This window comes from Protomyctophum parallelum (genome assembly GCF_964188405.1).
Source record: "Protomyctophum parallelum genome assembly, chromosome: 13".
Taxonomy (NCBI): domain Eukaryota; kingdom Metazoa; phylum Chordata; class Actinopteri; order Myctophiformes; family Myctophidae; genus Protomyctophum; species Protomyctophum parallelum.
In genome coordinates, this window is record NC_139708.1 from 42,972,333 (window position 1) to 42,996,295 (window position 23,963).

Sequence of the window (23,963 nt, forward strand, 5' to 3'; positions counted from 1 at the left end):
CTGTTCCATCCAATCATCAATTAATGTGTTCAAGGCCTTTGTAATTTATTTTCTTTAAAAAAAAAGGAGGGGGTTACTTTGTCTCCCTCTAGTGAGGGTTTAGCTGCGGCGCTGCTCCAGGTCTTTCCTGCGCTGTTTGTCCTTCTGTTTCTCCAGCTTGTCCAGAGCCTTGCGCTCCTTCTCCGCCGCCGTGTGGATCTCTTTAATGCGACGCTTGAGAGCACTGCGGTCTGAAGAGCTCACCACACCCAGACCCTAGAGAGGGGGTGAGGGGGGGCGGGGGGGGGGGGGGGGTAATATAACAGACGAAATGAGAAACGACCATACAAATCACACAGTACAGCACATCACATCATATCACGACGTGTCACTCACATCATCAACACAGCGCGCATTACAAAAGGGGGTTCCCTTCGTTTGTGCTTTCTTGGGAGGTTTTCCTTTGCTTTGGCCGAGAGCTCCCTATTATACGAACACAACATGGCAGGGTGTTTTCGGGGGAGGGAAGCATATAAAGCCCAAGGTCTGTCTACTCCATACGGGCTGTGGTGGCCACAGCACCTATCGGCGGGGAGTGTTCAACGGGAGGATGGCTATAGCAGTGGAGCCCCGATATAATGACTAAATAACGGGTGAAAATGAACGGTCTATACGTTTTTGTGACTGTGATTAAGGTGCAACAACATTACGGTTCACCTTGAGCTTGCTGCCGTCCATCTGCAGCAGATCCTTCCCGTCGATGTCTCTGGCGGTGAACTCTGGGACGTACTGCTCCATGTTGAGACCCTGCAGCCACTCACACACCTGATGGGTGGTCCACGAAGACACCAGAGACACTGGCTCCTCAAAGGGCTGGGGAGTGGGGGGAAGAGAGAGAGAGAGAGAGAGAGAGAGAGAGAGAGACGCTTGTATCCAGAGCCACTAAGGGCCGATTCATACTCCTATTTTAGAGCCGAATAAAAGTCGGTTCGGCTCTGAGCCTACAATGTGACGTCATTTGAGGTTCGGGGGGGGGGGGGGGGGGGGGGGGGGAGGGGCGAGTACCGTCCTAAAGTCTGCTCTTCGGTGCTACTGAAAACTTCTGACGAGCCGAAAATAATTCGGCACTACAGCGCCGAAACAGCGGTAAAATAGGAGTATGAATCGGCCCTTACAATAAGCAAGGCAATCACACACATGTATACTGTATACTGTATTAGAATGCAGAGAGACAATAGTGTCTCAAGAAACAATTGGATCCCAGCGAGGTATAACCAAGACCCTATAGCGTCGTCAAACTAAACAGGGGGCGAGGTCTAAAAGCTCATTCATAGTCTGGATTTTCGGTGGTTTAAAGTTTTAAACCATTTAAACTATAACATGTTTAAACTTTAAACATTATGTTATAGTTTAGCTATTGAAAAATAGCAGATCTACAAGCTCATAGCGCGCTACGAGCTTGTATAGGTCTGCTATTTTTTGAAAAATCATGAATATATTTATTTCAGAAAACTGGAGAATTTAGAAGATTTCTTTTTTAAATTTCGAGGAGAGTGAAGTGCAAGGGGGGTGAGGTGGAGTCTGAAGAAGAGGTGAGTCTTTAGATGTTGTGGCAGAACTGCATGGGAGTTTAGTAATTCACGGGGGGAAAAAACAAAAACGATATGAAAAGCATATTGTGTGACATGCTTTGTGTATGTGTCTGTACCTCGTTAGATGACTGTGACAGGGTGTGGTAGGGATGCTTTGTGTATGTGTCTGTACCTCGTCAGATGACTGTGACAGGGTGTGGTAGGGATGTTTTGTGTATGTGTGTCTGTACCTCGTCAGATGACTGTGACAGGGTGTGGTAGGGATGCTTTGTGTATGTGTGTCTGTACCTCGTCAGATGACTGTGACAGGGTGTGGTAGGGATGCTTTGTGTATGTGTGTCTGTACCTCGTCAGATGACTGTGACAGGGTGTGGTAGGGATGTGAGGAGCGTGAGGTGGAGTCGACTGGAGGTGGGGAGGAGGGCGGCGGGGGCGAGAACTCTTCACACTCTTCACTCAGTGCTGATTCCTGAAAGGGGGAGCGAGAGAGAGAGAGAGAGAGAGAGAGAGAGAGAGAGAGAGAGTTTTGACGTTTCTTAAAGAACCTGTGACATCCATAACTGTTGATAATTGTACAAAAGTTATGCAAAAAAAAAAAAAGAAGCATAACACAAAACGCACCAGGGGCTTGTTTCCATTGTGGTCCCTTGTAGAGATATGATATGATATGATATAGTACTTTATTGTCAGTTCACACTGCAATTTGTCTTGCAACACAGCAGCCAAGTATGCAGAAGACGTATACATAACACAAAGAACAGGACAATTTACGTACATAAAGACATGAGCAATATCCACCGCTTAGATTATCCTGTGGCTACTACATCTCCTGATTAAGCGGACCACAAGAATGACAAGAGATCGAGAGAGAGAGAGAGAGAGAGAGAGAGAGAGAGAGAGAGATACAGAGCAGACAGAGAAACAGGAAGAAAGAGAGAGACATGAAGTAGAGACAGACAAGATGGAGAGAGGCGAGAAGAAGAGAGATGGGAAGGAAGCACAGAGATAAGAAGGTGAGAGGCAGGAAAGAGAGCAAGAGCGATAAGGAGAGGGAGAGAGAGAGACAGACAGACAGACAGACAGGCAGGCAGGCAGGCAGGCAGGCAGGCAGACAGCATATAGAGACAAAGGAAGGAGAGAGGGCCAGCAGGAAGTAGAAAGATGGAATGAAATTAACATTCTTTACAGTGTGGAGTTTGTTGTTTTGTTTTGTTTTGCACAAACCTCTCTGACTAATGAAAGTATACGTGTGCTTGTTTCGGCGTATTACCAGCTGTCTGTTACTGAGACAGGCCAGCAGCAACCACACAATGCTATACCCAAACCCCATGCACCCTCCTGAAGAATCCCCCCTGTTTTCATCTGCTGTTTCAGTCATTTCACTGTGCATTCATTATTGTACACTGCTGGCCTATACTTGTGTGAGCAAAGGACTAATAAAAACCTGTTGGATCCTTTGAATTTGTCAGGCAGATGGACACTCATTGAATATGACGGGGTGTGGGTGTGCTTTATTGTTCTGGAAACAGAATCCCAACCCTGCAGCTCCGCGTCGATACTACTACAATTTTGTTGTGACTTCCCAGTATTGCTCACTGGGGGGTGATTTGAAGAGCGGTCAGAGAGAGAGAGACAGAGAGAGAGAGAGAGAGAGAGAGAGAGAGAGAGAGAGAGAGAGAGAGAGAGAGAGAGAGAGACAGAGAGACAGAGAGACAGAGAGAGAGAGAGAGAGAGAGAGAGAGAGAGAGAGAGAGAGAGATAGAGAGGAGGGGGGGGGGGGAATTAATGTAAGATAGAATGATCTTCTTGTTGGTAAAATTGTTATTTAGAAATACACAATAATCTATTGTTTCAAAAACAGAATCTATATTTGAATATGTTTGTATGTGCCTTTTATTTTAGATTATCTTTTGTTTGTGGCTCCTTCGGAATGGGAACTCTGGGGAGTGGGAGGGGTAAAATACTAATTTTTGTAGAAAAACTTTGATCAAAGAAAGAAATACACAATAACCACAGAAATCATCATTTTCATCTATGGATTTTCGGAGAGGCTTTTTGCCAAAACTAGCCACGCCCTAAAGCCTTGCCATACCCTGTTTTATCGTCTACTAGCAGTGCACTTTGCATTGCCTGGGTGGCTTTATTGTGTGGCTGAAATAGCCATAACGTTCATTTATATCACCATAAAAATAAATACCAGAATCAACATCATGCTGCATTGGAGAAAACTTGAAAGTATAGCGATTGATAACATAAACTCATTAGGATTATAGTAGACATAATACTACAGCATGAGACAATGGGGCTTGCACTTGAACATACGTCTCTCATTTACTACTTCAAACATTGAGTTAAATCTCTCACAAATGCAGACTTCTTTGGTGACTCTATCAACGAGTCGATTAATGTGCATGCCGTTTGTGATGCTCCACCAGTGGACATGTTTGGAAGGTGTTGTTCCAACTGTACTGTACTGTACTGTACTGTACTGTACTGTACTGTACTGTACTGTACTGTACTGTACTGTACTGTACTGTACTGTACTGTACTGTACTGTACTGTACTGTACTGTACTGTACCCGCTCAGCAGCGGGTCATGAAGGACTCAACTGGGTGGGCAGCTGTTTGATGACGTATACAACTGATGACGAGGGTATATATGAAATATGAGCCAAGGGAAGTCAGGATTGAAAGACAATCTGTTGCAGAAATGCACTAGTGTCTTAATCTTAATTAGTTTACACATGCATGCATGCGCGCGCACACACACACACACACACACACACACACAGACACAACGAGAACATTACTCGCACACTGGCAGTGCACACACACACACACACACACGCACGCACACACACACACACGCACTCACACACACACGCACGCACGTATGCGCACGCATGCACACACACACACACACACACACACACACACACACACACACACACACACACACACACACAGAGTAATAAGCCTATTCAAGCCATTAGGATGCTTGCTGATGGGTGTTTAATGGAACTCTTTCCACTTTGCGTTAATGGCTAGGGAGAGATAGACAGATGGGGGGAGAGAGACAGAGAGAGAGAGAGAGAGAGAGACAGAGAGACAGAGAGAGAGAGAGAGTTTTTTGTATTACCATTAAATCTCACAGGTGAAATTCAGTTTCAGCTTCAGCTGATGGCTGCTCAGATGGTCATGGTGAGCGGGGGGGGGGGGGCAGTGAGGCGTTATATGGTAAATGGTGCATTCAGCGCTTTGCATAGATTGTGCATTACATTCTGTCAGGTTGCGATCAGAGGACCCAAAAGCAGTACGACCAAAAGGCAAGATTCACAGTTCAGGATGTTTATTAAACTATAACTTCCCATAAAATGGGGCAGGCAAAACAAGGACACAGTAAACACGCTGACATGAAATGACGATCTGACAAGGGACTGAACAAACTGGGGTATATAAATAGACAAAGACTAACTAGACACAGGTGAACTCAAAATACAATCAAACACAGGATAGGCTAACAGGACAAAGAGGACACAGGTGAAAACACTGACACATCACAAGGTAGGTGAGACAAGGTAGGGAACAGCAACTAGGCAGACAGGAAACACTAGGGACCATACTACAAAATAAGATACACAAAACCAACAGGGTAACAGAAAACCAAACAGAACAAGACATGGCAAAATACTGAACATAAAACAACCACATAACCATTAAGGTCAAGCCACATATTAGTCCAGTGGTTTGGACCTAAGTCAATGCTCAATTACAAAGGCAGAGGAGCGAGGCGTGACATATTCACCCATTCACACACACACACACACACACACACACACACACACACACACACACACACACACACACACACACACACACACACGTACTGTAGATCAGTTATTTCAACAACGTAAACCTCATAGCCACAGGCCTACGACGCCTGTTGTGAGCTTGTAGATCGGCTGTTTTCAGCAAGCATAAAATCATGGCATCAAGGCCTGCCAAAATACATTTTAGTCGACTAAATCAACTGTTGATTTAGTCGACTAAAACAAGACTACACTACAACATTCCAGGTGACTAAAATGTGACTAAAACTAAACGAAAACCATTCAAGAGGAGACCATGACTAAAACCAAAATCTAAAATGTGTTGCCAAAAACAACGCTGGACCCTATATACACAGGGCATGCGCTCCTGCACACTCTCAATGCGCTTCTGAGAGTAGCCTACACAGGTTAATGAAAGAGAGACAGATAACGAGCAAGCTACACTCTCGTTTTAGCTTTAGCAAGCTTACAGAGACATTGGGAAGCATTTTTGGTCTGACAAAAAATATGGACAGTCATATGGAATGATGAGCTCGCATCATTCCATATGACTGTATGTCGTACCTGTGAGTGTGACTTGCGGGGGCTGGAGGAGGAGGCGTGCACAGAAGGAGGTGCTTTGGGGGAGCAGGGAGGAGTTCCGGAGGAGGAGATGGAGCCTCCTGATCGGCCCTCAGAGAACCAGGAGAACGGCACGAAGGAGCCGGAGGAGCGGGACGGGCTCTCTGACGGCTCCCTGAGACCACACACACAAGGTCAAGGTCAAGGTAAACTTTATTGTCCACAAGGGAAATTTGTCTTGGGCTTTCACCCCAGCTACAGCCACACATAAAACATCAACGACAACAAAAATACATTACAGAGGAAGACACAACATTACACAATTGCACACATGATGTGGATAATCTAGCCTCACGTAGTCAGAGCTTCGTTCAGCATCTTAGTTGATGCTGATACAAACGATTTTTTAATGTTTTAGCACGGAAGCACACACGCACACAAAACACTGTCTGTCACATACTGAACAGAGGCTATGTGTGTGTGACCTCATCATCATACCCAAAAGTTATGTGGAAACGTTTTACTGAAAAACTAGCTGTCTGGCCATGACAGCCCATACATCCAACGGAATGGTGTATACGGAAAGCGCTGGGTCTTCTATCTGCAAAGTTTTTGTTTCAGAAAAGAAATCCACAATAAACATGTTATGAGCTACTTACAATAAATAATAATAATAATCACCGTGCAGGTGATTATTATTAGTGTTAGAGCTTGGAAGCGCTCATTTTTTATTACACAACATCCTGCTGGCTTCTGGCTGCATTATGTGCAATTTAGAAACAACGCGGTAACGCAGGACCATTTTGGTGGCATAGGAGCGAAAATGAATTTATTCCCTTGTTTGTGCCGAATCTGGGTTGCACATGGTTTGTTGAACTCCCTCTGGTGTTGTGGGTGTGGACTTCGTGTGGACTTAGTCGCACAACGTGTCTTGCAAGTAATAGTGAAAATAGCAGATCTACAAATTCACAACGTTTTGCAGTGCAAAGTGTTGCAGGTCGGCTATTTTCAATATTTAAAAAAGAAAATATGTCCATGGGTTGTGTCTCGTCTATTAGCAACATGAGTGTTCTATGTCAACAATCATAGAGGAGAGAGAGTGATTCTGTACTCACCTGCTGCCCATAGACAGCCTGTTGGATTTGTCCTTCCTCACACGAACATAAGAACGCCTGAGAGTCACACTATGAATGAGATATAGGATGGAGATGGATAGAGATAACAAAGATGAACAGAATGTTCAAGGTCAACATTCAATAATGTTCAACAATGACAACATATCTGAACAATGGAAGGAGCGTGCGTGCGTGCGTGCGTGCGTGCGTGCGTGCGTGCGTGCGTGCGTGCGCATACAAGTGCCTGAATGCAAGCCTCACCCCAGATCCAGAAATCGTCTCTTGGTCTTCTTATCAAAGATAACAGTGGGACTACTGGGGTCAGCTGGACTGGTGTCACGGCTGTTGTCTGATACTAGCACTAACACACACAACACACACACACACACACACACACACACACACACACACACACAGAACCACCTCTCATTACCACGCGGCGATGCCGGCAGCTCTCTGTGGTTCGGCTGTACAACAACGTCCTGAGGAGAGGCTGCATGGGGCATCATGCTCAATTTCCTCAAGCCTTTAGGCTATATGCACGGGAATACAGGGATTACGGGGATGTTCTGTATATATGCATGTGTCAGCTCATTTCAGGGGTTTGCTGTAGGGGTAGGCTGTCTACAGTACACTGAGAGACCTGAGATGCATGACGGCTTGTAAAACCTCTCACACACACGCACGCACGCAACGCACACACACACACACACACACACACACACACACACACACACACACGCACACGCACACGCACACGCACACACACGCACACACACACACACACACACCACTCTGTACACAGTGTTCTTCATTATCTCTGCACACAGAGCTTGTACACTGGTATGTTTTCATTTAAAAATCCACCCTGGGATCGCTGCCTTAGTTATTTATCCACTTACATGTAATGTAAACAGTGTGGCTATTGGCCTATACGCTCCCAGCCCGGGCTTCATCACTCTCTCAGTCAACTCAGTACAGTAAAGAAAAGGCCTTCTGCTACTGTATATACTCTGCCCAACCAAAAAATGATGCATTACATTCACACCACGACCATGCAAGGCATGCACAAACCTGCTCATCGGGAGCAATTAGGGGTTTTTCAGAGTCTTGCTCAAGGAACTTTGACACTAACTCTATAGCTCGGATCGAACTGGGTGCCAATGCGGCCGCTCTATCTCCTGAGCCACTGTCGCGTCGCCCCAGCGTGCATGTCCGCGAGTGTGTATCAGTCCATCATCGCGTATATCTCGGGAACGTGTGTGTCTATCGCCGAGGACCTGAGGGAGTGCAGTGCACGGTGTGAAGGCGCTCGGATCAGCGGTTCTCAAACAATACCCATAAATTGAATCACATTATGTCAATCAATATACAGTAGTGCCACTGCACTAACATCATAGATCATCATCCTTCGAGTGCCCTCGAGATCTGCGACACAAGCTGCTTCCACTGGTCTCTGTTGCTCATTGCCACACCAAGTTCATTCACAGTCAGTCCTGTGTCCCTACTCAGAACATCTGGAAAAGTGAGAGGTCGTGTTCCTCTTGATGGGCAGGGTAGTCTCCACAGAAGAATATCCGAAATGACCTGGTCTTTTGCTCTGTGGCAGTGTCCAGCAAAGCGGAGTCTTCTTTCTGCCACCACAACTGAGATGGGGGGGGTGCCTCCATAAATCTGAGCTTTTGTGGGATGGTCCTTCCATGAGAGGTTCTGGACACGCATGAGGAGTCTTGTGTATGTTCCGTCAAGACGATCCCGAAACTCCTTATTCATTGTCCATGTTTCGGCACCATAGAGAAGGATACTTTCCACACAGGCTTTGAACAGGTTGATCTTGGTAGCTCTTGAGATTATTACAAGCACTCCAGGCCTGTCCTTTCCTTGTCAGGAAGTCCTTTCTGCTACTGACTACGTATGATCCAAGATATTTGAAATCCTCAGTTTCTTTGATGTCACTGCCGTCCATGGAGCGGATGGTTGGGTGAACAGAGTCTTCATTCAGAATAGATAGACTGACCTCCAAGTACTATAGTAATGGCCACGGAACTGCATATAATATAGCCAGGGGGGTGTAACACCCGGGTGGAAAGCCAACATCTTAACCACTAAGCCAAAGGGATATCCCTGTGATTCAACGGAGATATTAGACTTTTAGGCCATCAGGCAACTGTTAGCTATATGCAGGTCAAGCTTTCGCCACCTCATAGCTCTAAATGTTATTTTCGCATGGCTGTGTTGTTGAACATATACACAGCTTATATGTCGTTACACGGCTGAGTCTGACCCACCCAGGTGATGACCGTAGTCTTACCGTGCAACATGAAAACTCGTTAAAAGTTGATTTCTCCCTCTCCCTCATTTCCTCGTATTTCTAGTTTATTTAAATAATGTCGTGCAAATTTGTCCAGTGCATAGCCTATACTGCAGGCCTGGTTGACTAGATTCAGAAGACATTTTGATGCTCTTTCTACTGAAATGATCGATTATTTATATGGACAAATCCCGTCATTTAAAATGCATCTCTATGGGGGAGAAGGACAGCTTGCCCCGTCTCCTCGCTGCCAACGTGCCTATTGGACAAGGACGGGTTGGGGAGGGACTTAGCGAAGGGCTAATTCATTCAAGAGGAAGGACTTGGAGAACTAACCAAACACAAAACAGCACAATCATGTTAACAATGAGTATCTTAAAGCTGCTGTTCTACCTTTTGTACAACTGGTAGAAACGTCTCTCATCGTGGCTGTGGTGAGACTGAGTGAGCACTAATGTTTTTTGTGCATGCTTGCGTGTGTGCGTGCGTGTGCGCACCTTCACTGTCGGGCCTCCTGTTCCTCCTCATGTAAATGGGGGAGGAGTCAGAGGAGGGGCAGGACTTGGAGGGAGAGCTGGGAGGCGTGACCAGGGCCTCCTGAGACGTGGTATTGGTCAGCTGGCGGTACCGCCCCCGCGGCGGGGCAGCCAATGACGTGCTTCCATCCTCTGGCGAGCGACGCACCTGCAGATGAAGACAAGGAAGCGAAATGAATGGGCGATATGCACGCAGAATAACTCGTCCTACTTCCGGGCCGCTTCCCTACGTCCTTCACAGGTGTTACTGATGATACTAATTATTAAGGCCCTGTTCCAGATTAGATAATTGACACTGGGTGAAAAGGAAATGGGTTACAAAATCGTGTTATAAAAATTAATAATAAAAAAAAAAGCTCTGTTCCATTTAGTGTGCAGTGATATGAAACATTTTAATATCAAGGACCCCCATAACTCTGAGAGTGTACAAATGGAACCACACGCACCCGTACGTACAGGGCCATTTGGAACGCACTCAAGGACACTGAGACTCACTGCGGGGTAGCAGAGTGTTTCCAGTGAGCGAGTGTTTACACCTTTCCATGCACACGGCTGCCATCTTGCCAGCAAGGTGCTACGGTACTATAGACGAATTTAAAAACGGGTCTCATGGTCGCAGATTACGTATTTCCTGTAGGCGGAATCGACGTAGCTGCGGGATTTAAACCCTCACCAGGCGCACCTCTTCTACTACAGTGAACGGCAGTGACTGATGTTAGTCTGCCTCAAGCAATACTAAGCATTTAAAGTATGAGGTATAAAGTACGGCAGCCTTGTGTTCATAAAACAGAAAGATTGGGTATTGGGTAAGACTGACGTTATGTATGTTTCAGGACCTTTCACTGCTTCGTCTCAACCATTACTCAATGGCTCTGGTCTCAGCTACCGCGGTGGATATTTTGACATTCCGTTTTTTTTTTTTTTTTTTTTTTAATGTTGCCACTATATGTTGGAGCAGCCATAAACTACACAGGTTCATCTCGATGTTCTGGGCATCTTTGTAATGTTAGTGTTGGTAAAAAGCAGATAAAAGAGTAACGTTTGAGGCAGACTAACATCAGTTATACTCTACCGTTCACTGTAGTAGAAGAGATGCGCCTGGTGAGGCGTCCAGTCCGCCTACAGCAAATACGTAAGCTGCGACCCATTCATCCAAACAGAAAAGTCCTATTTAATTGTATTAAAAAACATGTTATGAGCTATAGGCCTACACCCTGTCAAGAAATTCCTTGCAGGTGATTATTAGTGTCAGAGTTTGGAAGCACTCGTTATCAGTAAAGCAACCTCCTGCTGCCTCCTGCATTATGTGCAAATTCAAAACAGGTGGTATAGTACACATGGGCTGTTGAGTGATAGATACTTAGAAAAAAATCATCTGCAAGGAATTTCTTGACAGGGAGTAGCTCATAACATGTCTATACAGTGGATTTATATTAAACAAACACATTGCAGATAGAAAGAGGATAATTCAAGCTTTCCGTACAGCTGCAATGTTGGTGAGTTTGATGTTATTAATTACAATTACTTTTCTGTTTGGATGAATGGGCTGTCTATGGGTAGTTGCACCTATTTAGCACCTTGCTGACAAGACGGCAGCCGTGTGCATATCATCAATAGCAGCACCCTGACTCTGTTTGACCAGAATGGAACAGAGCTTAATTATTATCATCTGTAAGTACTAAGTAGGGAAGTGGCCCCGGTTCTTTCCAAAATGGTGTGCCGTGTATGCATAGAGCCTGTTATGTTGTTATTTGTAGGTTTTCGTATCTTTTCTCCGTTTGGACTTTCACTGTTTCTCCCTTTCTTTGTTCTCACCAGGGAAGTGTCAAAGGAGAAGGCGGGGCTTCGCGAATTAGACAGCAGCAAATCAGGCGAAGGGGAGGAGCCTCTCGTTGCGGACTGGAGCGGAGAGCGCGCTGAATGTAGAGGACTGTCCTGGTACTGAGACGCACACACACACACACACACACACACACACATCAATGTACACAAGTTAGAAAAAAACTGGACTTGCGATGTTTGGGTTCACTGAAGACATAACGAATAAAATCACACTTGTGTGCCGTGAGGGGCGCCTGGTAATGTTTGTTTAAAGTGCTCTAAACAAAGCCATATAGCGTAATTCCGAAGGCCAGATGTTGGAGGAGGGACTCCAAATATGGGGTGGCAATGGCTCAGAAAGTCGTGGGGAGGGTTGCCAGTTCGACCCCTGCCCCTCTCGGCATGCGTGCCGAAGTGTTCCTGGCTTGAGCAAGACGTGGAGACACTGTATGCAGTAGGTCAGGGGTGGGCAACTGGCGGCCCGGGAGGCCACATGCGGCCCCCACCTTCACTTAATGTGGCCCTCAGGTTAATGTCAGAATACTGATATAATATTGGTTTCAGCTGTTACAATTCCACAACATGCAAACATGACCCGCTTTAATTATACGTCATTCTAAATTAGTAGCTCAATGCTCAACACTAGTATAATTAAAGGTAGTAGTAGTTTATTTATTTTGGTCATTAAAACAAATCAATACAGTGCCTGCTTTTTTTTGCAAAAGAAACATTGACCAAAAAGGTGTAGGCTGAAGCTTAAGCTTATAGTGCCTACCCTTCTAACAAATAAATGGCTTTCATAGGTAAAATAATACAACAAAACAAACAACAGAAGGGAAAAAAACAAGAAAACAAAACAAAAACAAACAAACATAACATAAAACAAAAACAAAGACAGACAGGACAATACAGTTAACAGGAACAAGACAAAAAACAACAAAAACAACAAAACAAAACACAAAACGAGAAAACAAAACATCATATCAATGTTCTACAGTATATGTATCTACTATTTTTGAACTATACAATTTTTTTAATTTGTTTATTGTACTACAGTGTTTTTGTTCGTCATCCAATCCATTCCACAGCTTGACCCCTCTGGCCGATATGCACCTCTCTCTGATGTTTATTCTAGCATTTGTTTGAATATGGAAGTGCCTCTTAGGTTGTAGCGACTCTCTCTAGGCCAGAACAGCTCTTGGATACAGCTCGGGAGCAGGTGATTGATTGTGTGCCTTATATACATTGTTATAGCGGTATTTAGATCTACTATATCTTGGAGTTTTAGGGTGTTTAATTGAATGAATAATGGGTTGGTTGGTGCGTAATAATCAGATTGGGTGACAATTCTTATGGCTTTTTTTTAAAGTAGAAATATTGGCTGGATAGTTGTTTTGTAGTTGTTCCCCCATACCTCCACACAGTAATTGTCTCCACCAGGCCGAAGGCATGTGGGGAGAGTATGTTTTGCACTCCGTCCGTCCGTCCGTCCGTGTGTCCGTCCGTCCGTGAGCAGCTAATCTCGGCCACCGTTAACCCGGTCGATGCCAAATTTTGCACACACACTCCCTGGATGCCAACGATGAACCTCTGCCCCAACCTTTCCAGAACGGCCTGTTATAGCGCCACCAGGAGGCCGCTTTGTGCAAAACAAGTTTTTGCACAGTACACCTACAGATTTTGTCCAAACATCACGCAAATTGGTACACAGTCTCTCTAGAGCCATTCAACGAAACCGGTCTTTCAGATTTCTCACACTCCATCCTGATTGGTTAAGATTGGCTTCCAAAGTTCACAGGAGTGCTCAGTTTCAAACAAAATGCTGCAAATCATGAACACATCGCGTGATTTCCCTGAAATTGTGCACCCACATTCCCACTAGGCCGAGGACGAAATGCCACATGAACAATTTCAACTCAGACTCAAGGTGGCGCTATAACTGGCCGAAAAGTGTTTTTACCTCTAACTGCACGGATCTGTGGATAACTTTGTATGCCAACTCCCTAGAGGCCAAGGAAAAACCTTTGCCTGGAATTTATCACATCTGCTCTTTATAGCGCCACCAGGAGGCCGACATATGTAAAACACATTTTCTATTATTACTCCTTCAGATTTTATCCAAATTTCACACAAATCGGTATACACTATCTCCATAGTCATGTGATCAACACGGAGCGGCACCATTTCCCATCTTCCATCCTGATTGGCTAAGATTGGCTTCCAAAGCTCACACGATTCGTCCATTTCGAAAAAAGGCCACAAATCACAAACACAGTGTGCAATTTCCGTTAAATTATACACGCACATTTTCACTAGGCCGAGGACGACATGCCGCAATTTTCCCTCAAAATCAGCCTCACGGTGGCGCTATAACAGGCCAATTCCTGTTTTTAGCTATAACTGCATCGATCTGTATACAACTTATGTATGCACACATGGAAAAACATTGTACCTGCATCCCTCCAACACGAACCTCCGGCCCAAATCTTCCTCAACAGCCTGTTATAGTGCCACCATGAGGCCACAACCTGACCTGCCCTGGTGGAGACCTGTGCCGATTGGCACTTTGTCTAGTTTATGTATGGGAGTACGAGGGAGCAATACAGCATATAGTGAGTTCTGGTTTAGAATAGGTTTAGCTTTATACATTATAGCAATGGTTTTAGATAATTTTGTCCTTAGATTATTTATATGCTGTTTCCAATTAAGTTTACTGTCAATAATTAAACCTAAGAATTTATTCTCAAACACTCGTTCAATTTCCACTTTGTTTATCATAATTTTAGCCTCTCTGTTAATTGATCTATTACTGAAAATCATGAATTTAGTTTTATTTAAATGTAGTGACAGTTTATTAATGTCGAACCATTTCTTTAATATTGTAAGCTCATTTTGAACTGTATCCTAGAGCTGATCTAGGTGTTTTCCTGAGCAGCACAGACTAGTGTCGTCAGCAAACAAGACGCGGCTCATTTGTTCCAATACATCGCAGACGTCATTTATGTACGTAATAAATAGCTTTGGACCCGATACAGAGCCCTGTGGGACTCCATATGTGATTTTCTTGCTCTTCAGAATCTACACCATTTATGTGTACAAATTCAAATTGTGTTCTGTCTCCAAGGTAGCTCTTTAGCCATGGCATTTCAAATGAGGCATTTCAAATTACGTTACGTAAGCCCATGGCTGCACGGGGTTTCCTCATCATACTTCCACGGGTCCGCCTGCAGTCCTTCCTCTTACCACTAGGGCCCAGTGCTTCAACGTTGGAGTCTTGGAGAGCCTCACTGGGGCCTTGGGTTTCATAGTATCATTATCATAACAACAAATACAAAGTGGGCTCACCTTCCTCTCCAGGCTGTCGTCTCCCTCGGTGGAGCTCACGCTGTCGCGGTAGCGGGAACGCGAGGGCCGCTGCTTGCGGGTCTTGATGGACAGCCGGCCCTTCTGGATGCTGTTGTCCAGCAGCTCCGTCTCGGGGATGGCCTCGTTCAGGTCTGCAAGACGATCACAGAGTACAAGTCGTTCAGGTCTGCAAGACGATCACAGAGTGAACTCACCACCCCACATTCCACATGGCATATAGAGAGAGAAGAAAATGAAATTAAACATGAAGAGAAAAGAGGAGGAGGAGGAGGAGGAGAAGAAGAAGAAGAAGAAGAGAACCTCTGTTGATTGTTTGTGACCCTGTGAACTCCATTGTCCTTTTATTTCCATCAATTACCTCCTTCCATCCACCTTCTCTCCATTCCTGCCACCTGCACCCCTCCCCCCAGCCCTCCCCTCCCCTCCCATCCCCTGACATATTGTTAGAGTTCAATCAATTGTCTGTGTGACGGGGGCATTCCAAGGTTCATTCCACTGGTCAGTGGAATTCATTCCACTGGTCAGTGGAATGAACACAGATTGCCCTTTCACATATCCTGTTGTTTGATTGGGGTGGTGTGTGCGTGCGTGCGTGCGCGTGCGCGTGCGCGTGCGCGTGCGCGTGCGTGCAACCTTCAATTTTCTATCTAATCACTCTGTAATTCCTCCACCTTTGTCTGACCCCCCCCCCCCCCCCCCCGCCCCAAACGCTCCAGATAAATAACCATGAATCTCGCCGTCCCTGGAGGCCAAGGCCGAAAGGCATTGTGGGGGATGACCCCATGACCCCATGATGACCCTGTCTTCACAGTATTGATGGTTGCTGATATACGGATGCGAGCACACGTTGGGTGGAGTCTTGGCATCCCAAAGGGTTGGAGAAGCAGAGACTCAAGAGACCATGCAGCTGATAGTGATAGATATAGTGGACGATAACGGACAAATAACGCTTGTTGACTTTCAAACGAATGAAGAATACAAGACAAGGCAAATGGAAGCCCCTTGGGTTTCAGCTGCAGTACCATTACACGTTTTAATGCTCTCTCTCTCTAATTTGACAGGTGGCAGGTGTCAGCAAAAAATAGAGATGGATGGATGAGAAGAGTGAGACCAGGAACAAGAACCATAAGCAGTTTCAAACACGCACACACCCAAACAACCCCCCCTCTGGTTCACACCCTCCTCACGCACGCACACACGCACGCACGCACGCACGCACACACACTTGATTCATGCAGGAAGCTGTTAAACTGACAGCTGGGGCACATGATACATGTAATGCTGACACATGTGCACCATACACACACACACACACACACACACACACACACACACACACACACACACACACACACACACACACACACACACACACACACACACACACACACACACACACACACACACACACACACACACACACACACACACACACACACACACACACACTCCGTCAGGTCACTGCATGTAAGAAAAGTGGTGCACTGGATTGGACTGGAGTGAATGAAACGGTCACCCCTCTCCGTTTCCATGGCTCTGGAAGCATGATGTGGTTCCCAAAGTGGGGTCCGGGGACCCCCAGGGTAGTTCCAGGGGGTCCCCAGCTAAATGATATGTTTGGAACCAAATGGACCATTATAGGTCTGTAACTCAGAGAGTGTACAAATGGAACCTAACGTGTCCATTTGGTTCCATTTGTACAATATAAATTGATGTCTCAGAGGTAGAAATGCCATTAAATGGGGTCCGTAGACTAATGCATGTCAAACTGGGTGGTCCTTGAAATTAAACGGGTTGAGAATCTCTGCTAGAGCCATACAAATCTTATCTTCTATATAAATACACGTTCTGAATACCCCTGCCGACAGTTTCAGTATAGCGTATAGCTCAGAATCTGTTCTTGAGAGATTAGGTGTTCAGTAGCTGTGCTAGCATCTGGTGTTCAGTAGCTGGGCTACATTATCTATAATGTGCTAGCTCAGGGAAAGATGTCACGTATACCCCATGAAGACATAATGGAGATGGAGGTAGTGATTAATGAGTGTTGACATGATGTCCTGTACTGCATAGGAACACTGTCGTCGTCCCCCCTCTCTCTCTCTCTCTCTCTCTCTCTCTCTCTCTCTGGTGACGAGGTCCTGTTCATTAGTGTTTTAGGATGTATTCTCCAATCATGTTCTTCTGTCTTGTCATAATTCCCCTCGTCAACAAGCACCGTTTCAGTGTTGTTTTGTTGTTTTTTGCACAAAATCGAGGGCATGGAGTGTCAATTTGTATGCTTGTATACTGCATAATCAAGTGTATAATCAGGTGGCTGACATCACATGCAACCTTGATATCTCAGAAGGGGGGGGGGGGGGGGACAGTAGAAGGGTGCTCCTTAAATGGAAAGAAATGGAGCGCTGTAGCATCATGTATTAAGACATACTCACACCATGATTGTCTCTGACAGCCTGACCTCCTCGGAACACTCTGGACAGACAGACAGACCGGATGTCTGATAACTGCTGTCAGTGCTTCTCAAAGTGGGGTCCTGGGAGGGTCCTTGGGGGGGTTCCCACGGGGGGCGTTCGACAGCAAAATCTGTTGAACCACTTTTAACCCTATACCTATATAGTGTATGTATCAGCTATTTATCTACAAGGTCACATTGCACGTGTATACTGCATGGACACCTTGTGAGCTTTAATGTATATCTGCCATTTTCAAAGAATGAATCTTGCATTGGGGTCAAACAGATTTCAGATGGGCATCCGTGCATGGCCAAATGTCAGTTTGAGGGTCCTCTCTCTCTCTCTCTCTCTCTCTCTCTCTCTTTCTCTCTCTCACTCCCAGACAGTAGCGTCACGAAGATGCAAGATTGCATTTTTTCAGATTTTACAGAGGCCAGTTTCGAATTGCAGCCATCCGTAGGTGCCCTTTGAGAGCGGTTTTGAAGGAGTCAAGGGATTCACATGTCTTAATGACTGTTGGTAGGGCGTTCCACATTTTGGTGGCAGCTTATAGAGCAGGCGTCTCTTCCATGTTTTTAAACAGTTGGTGGATGTACAGTAAATGAAGCTTGCACGTGGCTGCAACTGCGACACGTCGGCAAAGCGTCTCAGTTTTTTTTGCCCGATTTGTGAATTACGTTTGCGTCCGAGCATAGGCATGGTAACGCCCCGCCTGCCTGTGATTGGTCTATATACCGACACTGCCCGTCTTGACTGTCCTCCGAGGTGGATATGCTGGATTGTTGTATTGTTCTTTCTGCTTTGGCAATGTAAACGTATGTTTTCTCATGCCAATAAAGCCCTTTGAATTGAATTGAATTGGATAGTCTGATGCGAGGTTACTCCGTGGTGGGAAATAATAGTATAGTAGTATAAAAGTATGGTATGATACAAGAGAATGCTAACTTTTTTTTGTAGAAGAGGCAAACTAATATTGTTTATGCCGTTTGCTTTGATGGAATAATTCAGGGGTTTTCAACAGGAAAGGCAGTTAGAATCTCAAGAAGGGTGAAGTGTACCAGCTTGCCTGATTGAGTCATCATTATTAGGAAATGTTAATGTGCACGTATTTGTCATTTTTACTATATATATATTATTAATATTACTATTACTAAATTATGGTCCCATTTATAAAAGAAATTACCATAAAGTCGCGTATGTTCTGAGGGGCGTGGCTACCGTTAAGTCTATGATCGGGATCCCCCACCCACTCGAGTCAAAATAAAAACCAACGGAGAAGAAGGGGGGAAGTCCCGCCTCGTTGTCTGGGCCAGCCAATGGCCAGCTGGACCAGAACGAAAGAAAGATGGCGACTTACAGTGCATTAGAGTGCAAGGAATTTCAGGCTTCATTTTACGTTCATGTTAGACCCGGGGAACGCTTTGTCCATATTTTTTACAGTCTATGATTTTATCATTCAGCGAGGACACGCTAGCCTGTGATTGGCCAGTTGCTGTGATTTACAGTTGGGCGGTAGTGCGCTGTGTGCAGAGGCTCCCCCGTCCCCCCATGTGACCTTGAGACATGGCTCCAACAAACTGTAGCAGCTGCAATGAGGTATCTCTACGTTTAGTATAGAGCAGTAGAGCTAGACCAGTTTCCGTGAATTATCAGATTTCCTTTTGGTTCAAAAAGTGGGACAGCAATTATTTATGTACCTAATGTGGTTCGGTGACGGTTCTAGAAGTACTTCAGTGACCGGAGTACCTTTAAAACTGTCCCACAATTGACTGAATGGCTGCAACTTAATGTATGTATGCACGCCATTTTGGAAAGAACTTGGGCCCCTTCCCTATACTTCCTTCACAGGTGTTACCGGCGCTGATACTTGTTATATTATGAGTTGCCCATGTACATCTTAGTCTGTGTACTTGAACCTGAGATACAGTGTACTTAGATATGTATTGTGTACTGCCTGTACTGTAGCATACTTTATAGATGGCTACGAGAGACATCTCAGCACCAGCAAGGTCAGCCTTGCTGCATTAGTCATTATCATGTCACGTTTCTATGTCTCATATCTTGTCATTATGATCCAGCACTATATGTTCCTGTTTGTGTAATAAACTTTGTGAACCTTTAGCGTGATACTGTCTTGTGTCGCGTTATTGTTTCTCCCGGGCCCGCTGCCGCAGTCGCCATACCAAAGGAATACTTCAACCAGATTATCACACACCACCCAGCCTGCACACACTATACCTGTCTGTCAGAACCAGACGAGGGTCCAATTAGAGATTACAACAATACGAATGAAGGCTCTGTTCTATTCTGGTCAAACAGAGTCAGGGTGTTGCTATATTGTGCTATATTGTGCATGCTATGGTTCACTGGAAACACAGGGTCTCAAAGTGTCTTTAAGTGGGTTCCATATGGCCCTGCTGTGCGGATGTGTAACTCAGAGAGTCAGAGTGTACAAATGGAACCCAACATGTTGTACACTCTCAGAGTTATTGACCGTGACGAGTTCCTTGCTTGTGTAAACATTTCCAGGGTTCCGTTCATGTCCGTGCTCCAGACTGTGTGACGGAAGCATTTAAAACCGCCTGTTCATAATAAAACATGTATAAATGAAACGATATCCCCCAGTGAATGAAAACAACGCGGTATGATAATAAACAAACACATTGTTGCAAAGGTATAATAATGTGTGCACACCGCAGAGGGACTCTGAGGTGATTTGACGTCAGTTTGTGTGAACTCAGCAGAAGTTCCTGTTCCTCCTCAGCCCAATGATCATCATCCTCCCACTCACACCACATAGAACCATCAAATATTGAACATGTTGACCATTACCCCCCCCCATGCACGCACGCACGCACGCACATACAGACATACACACACACACACTCACATGCACACACACACACACACACACACACTCCACCCCCACAGCAGAGCAGACATAGGGCAGCAAAACCTCTCAGTGGTTCCCCAGGGAAGAGAAGAGAAGAGAAGAGAAGAGAAGAGAAGAGAAGAGAAGAGAAGAGAAGAGAAGAGAAGAGAAGAGAAGAGAAGAGAAGAGAAGAGAAGAGAAGAGAAGAGAAGAGAAGAGAAGAGAAGAGAAGAGACAGACAGACAGAGGTGTGAGCAGGATATGAGAGAACAAACACCACATCATGGTGGGTGGAGGGAAGGCATTACATTTTATTGCATTACATTATATGAGCAGTGTGGGGGTTGGGAGAGAGAGAGAGAGAGAGAGAGAGAGAGAGAGAGAGAGAGAGAGAGAGAAAGAGAGAGAGAGAGAGAGAGAGATCGTTCTATTAGTTCCGGGGGGGGGGGGGGGGGGGGGGTATGGGGGGTGAAGAAAACGCGAGAAAGGGAGCAGTCTGAAAGGAGTCTGCATGCTTGGGGCTGTGAGGCGATAGGAAGACATGATACTAACTATTATAATGCATACTACAGCATCTCCCTTAAGGGTTACTGGGAGAGAGAAATAAGGCATGACTGCATGCAGATAAAGAATATTCAGGGAAGAAAATAAATAAATACATGGTATACGAATGAGTACAGAAGGACAGAGGTAATTAGAGAGAAGTGGAAAATAATGATGCTGTAATCCCTCTCTCGTGTACCCCCCCCCCCCCCCCCCCCCCCCCACCCCTGAGGTAATGGTCCTTAGCAGAGAGACATGATGAAGCAACACAGCAGTAGAGGAGATAGGATAGGCGAGTTTATTTGTACAGAACGGTTCAGCTTCAAGGCAATGCAATGTGCCACAAAACACCAAACAACAAACAAGGTGGTTAAAGTGGCATTAGAGGAGACGAGAGGAGTTTGTTTGTGTGTGTGTGTGTGTGTGTGTGTGTGTGTGTGTGTGTGTGTGTGTGTGTGTGTGTGTGTGTGTGTGTGTGTGTGTGTGTGTGTGTGTGTGTGTGTGTGTGTGTGTGTGTGTGTGTGCGTGTGTGTGTGTGCGTGTGTGTGCGTGTGTGCCAGACAGTAATGGATAGTAATGGTTGCCCAGTTTCCCTCAGCAACCAGATTGAGTAAATTGGCAACCATTGTGTGGCCTCTGATTGGCCCCTTTGGCAACCAATGAAAGACAGCATGCTATTTGGTTAGCGTAATGCACTGCTTTAAATGGTAAATGGTGCATTTATATAGCGCTTTTATCCACGGTTCATTACATTCACCCATTCACACACACATTCATGCACCGATGGCGGCGGAAAACCTGCACATCAGGAGCAATTAGGGGTTCAGTGTCTTGCTCAAGGACACTTCGACACTAACTCTGGGGGAGCCCACAGGGTTCGAACAGGCAACCTTGCGGTTACCATCCGGCCACATCTACCCTTGATCCACCGCCCGCCCCTTTACATTTTGTGCAGTGGCGTGCACAGACATTTAGAGGGGCAGGTGCTCAAGTGAAAAAAAGGGCACCTTGTGCAGCGCATTTTGGGACGGGAACCCATTTTGTTTGTTTGAAATTTCTTTATTTAGGAATACCCCATTGAGATACAGTATCTCGTTTTCGAGAGGGTCCTAACTACCATCAATACAATACAATACACAAAAGGGAGAAAAGAGAAAAAAAAAGATAACTAAAACAACTAAAACACAAAACAAAACAAACAAACACAAAATACAAAACACAAAAAACAGGGTATTACAATAAGCAAGTATAATAGCAAAGAGATGGATCATTTGTTCTGTCAGATATGACTGTCACTTCCGTTGGTCAGCATTAGAGTACAGTTGATTAAACACATATGTACATATCCAGAGCATACGTATCCACGTGATACGTGATATTTTGGTGCTTTAGCTATTGAAAAATAGCAGATCTACAAGCTCATAGCGCGCCACCGAGTGGCGCGCTAAGCATAAACTTCAAGTATCTATGACAAGTTGAGTTATAGAGTGTATTTAAATCAATGTCAAGCAACTGTTAAAACAAAGATATGTCTAGTAAATGTAATACATATTATGTTGAAACACTCCTTACTCGTTGTTTCCGCATATTAAAATATGTTGTAGCCTGTTCAGGGGGGGAAGGAGGGGGGGGGGGGTAGCGTGTACCTCCACGTGCGTTACGCCCCCCTAGTGAGACCCGTCACTGCCAGGTGGAAAGAAGATGACCCGAGGCTTTCTTCACCCTCCCAATGACTGATTGTGGGGGTTAGCAGAGATGGAGTACTTGTAGAGAGGCTGGGGAATTGGGAATTGGCTTTACTAAATTGCGGGACTTGAAGGGGAGAATTCTTTTTTCTTTTGTCTTGAAGGGGCATGTTTTGCGGAACAACATAGTCTTTTCATTATGTCTGCCCTATGATCTCTGAGATTTATATATGTGTTTACCTCTGAGTAACTGATACTAGAGCGGTCTACCTATTCCTTATAATGTAACGGACTACACTTGACCACTGAAGGCTGTACTCTTGTGTAAAATCTGATGTTTTATTTTATTTATTTTCTAAGAACCTGTGACTTGATGACATTCATACTTGCCCTTGGGCTTCTGTTATAAAACCTAAATAAAAAGATTTTGAAAATATGTGGTATAGTTACAAAACATAGCCTATTACTTGCTCCCAATACAGGCCGATTCAAACATGGCAACCGCATTGTCAATTTGTGCATTGTCAAAGTGGTTGCCAAATGCCAACACTGGCCAAGTAGACAAGTGCATGCACACATGCCCCCACACACACACATACTCAAAAACATATACTCACAAACAAACGCATGTGCGCGCACACGCACACACACACGCACACGCAATCACGCATGCACAGTTGCGTACACACACACACACACACACACACACACACACACACACACACACACACAGGAGTAAAGTAGACTGGGGACTACGCAGCAGACAAGGAAGAGATGTGTTGATAAGGTCACACATCTCACACCGATGTGGCCTTTATCTCCAAACACATCAGCAGGAGGGGTGTGTGTGTGTGTGTGTGTGTGTGTGTGTGTGTGTGTGTGTGTGTGTGTGTGTGTGTGTGTGTGTGTGTGTGTGTGTGTGTGTGTGTGTGTGTGTGTGTGTGTGTGTGTGTGTGTGTGTGTGTGTGTGTGTGTGTGTGTGTGTGCGCGCGTGCGTGCGTGCGTGCGTGCGTGCGTGCGTGACTCACCAAACACGTTCTCTGTATCCTCCAAGATGGCAGACATGTTGCAGTGGGTAACTAGAGAGAGAGAGAGAGAGAGAGAGAGAGGGGAGAATGTTATAAATGCTAAAATAAGTGACTCATGTGATGTCATTTCTCCTCTTCTTCACTCTCTTACCCTCCGTCTTCCAATTTACGCATTTAGCAGACGCTCTTAATCCATATATCCTTCTTCTCATGCCTCCTCTCCTCTCCTCTCCTCTCATCCCCATCTCCTCCTGATGTCTCAGACTCTCTC

The 23,963-nt window shown here is 45.3% G+C and overlaps 1 protein-coding gene across 1 annotated transcript; it reads right to left on the reverse strand.

The window, feature by feature from the left end:
• Window positions 1-99: 99 nt before the first annotated feature.
• On the reverse strand, window positions 100-23,729 carry samd14 (sterile alpha motif domain containing 14; the record flags this gene model as incomplete). The annotated part of the gene is made up of 10 exons (XM_083779968.1): window positions 100-255; window positions 697-852; window positions 1,918-2,040; window positions 5,966-6,137; window positions 7,078-7,146; window positions 7,339-7,438; window positions 9,886-10,072; window positions 11,740-11,865; window positions 15,091-15,242; window positions 23,693-23,729. The coding sequence occupies 10 exons, from the start codon at window positions 23,727-23,729 to the stop codon at window positions 100-102; spliced, it is 1,278 nt and encodes a 425-aa protein (XP_083636094.1).
• Window positions 23,730-23,963: the final 234 nt, after the last annotated feature.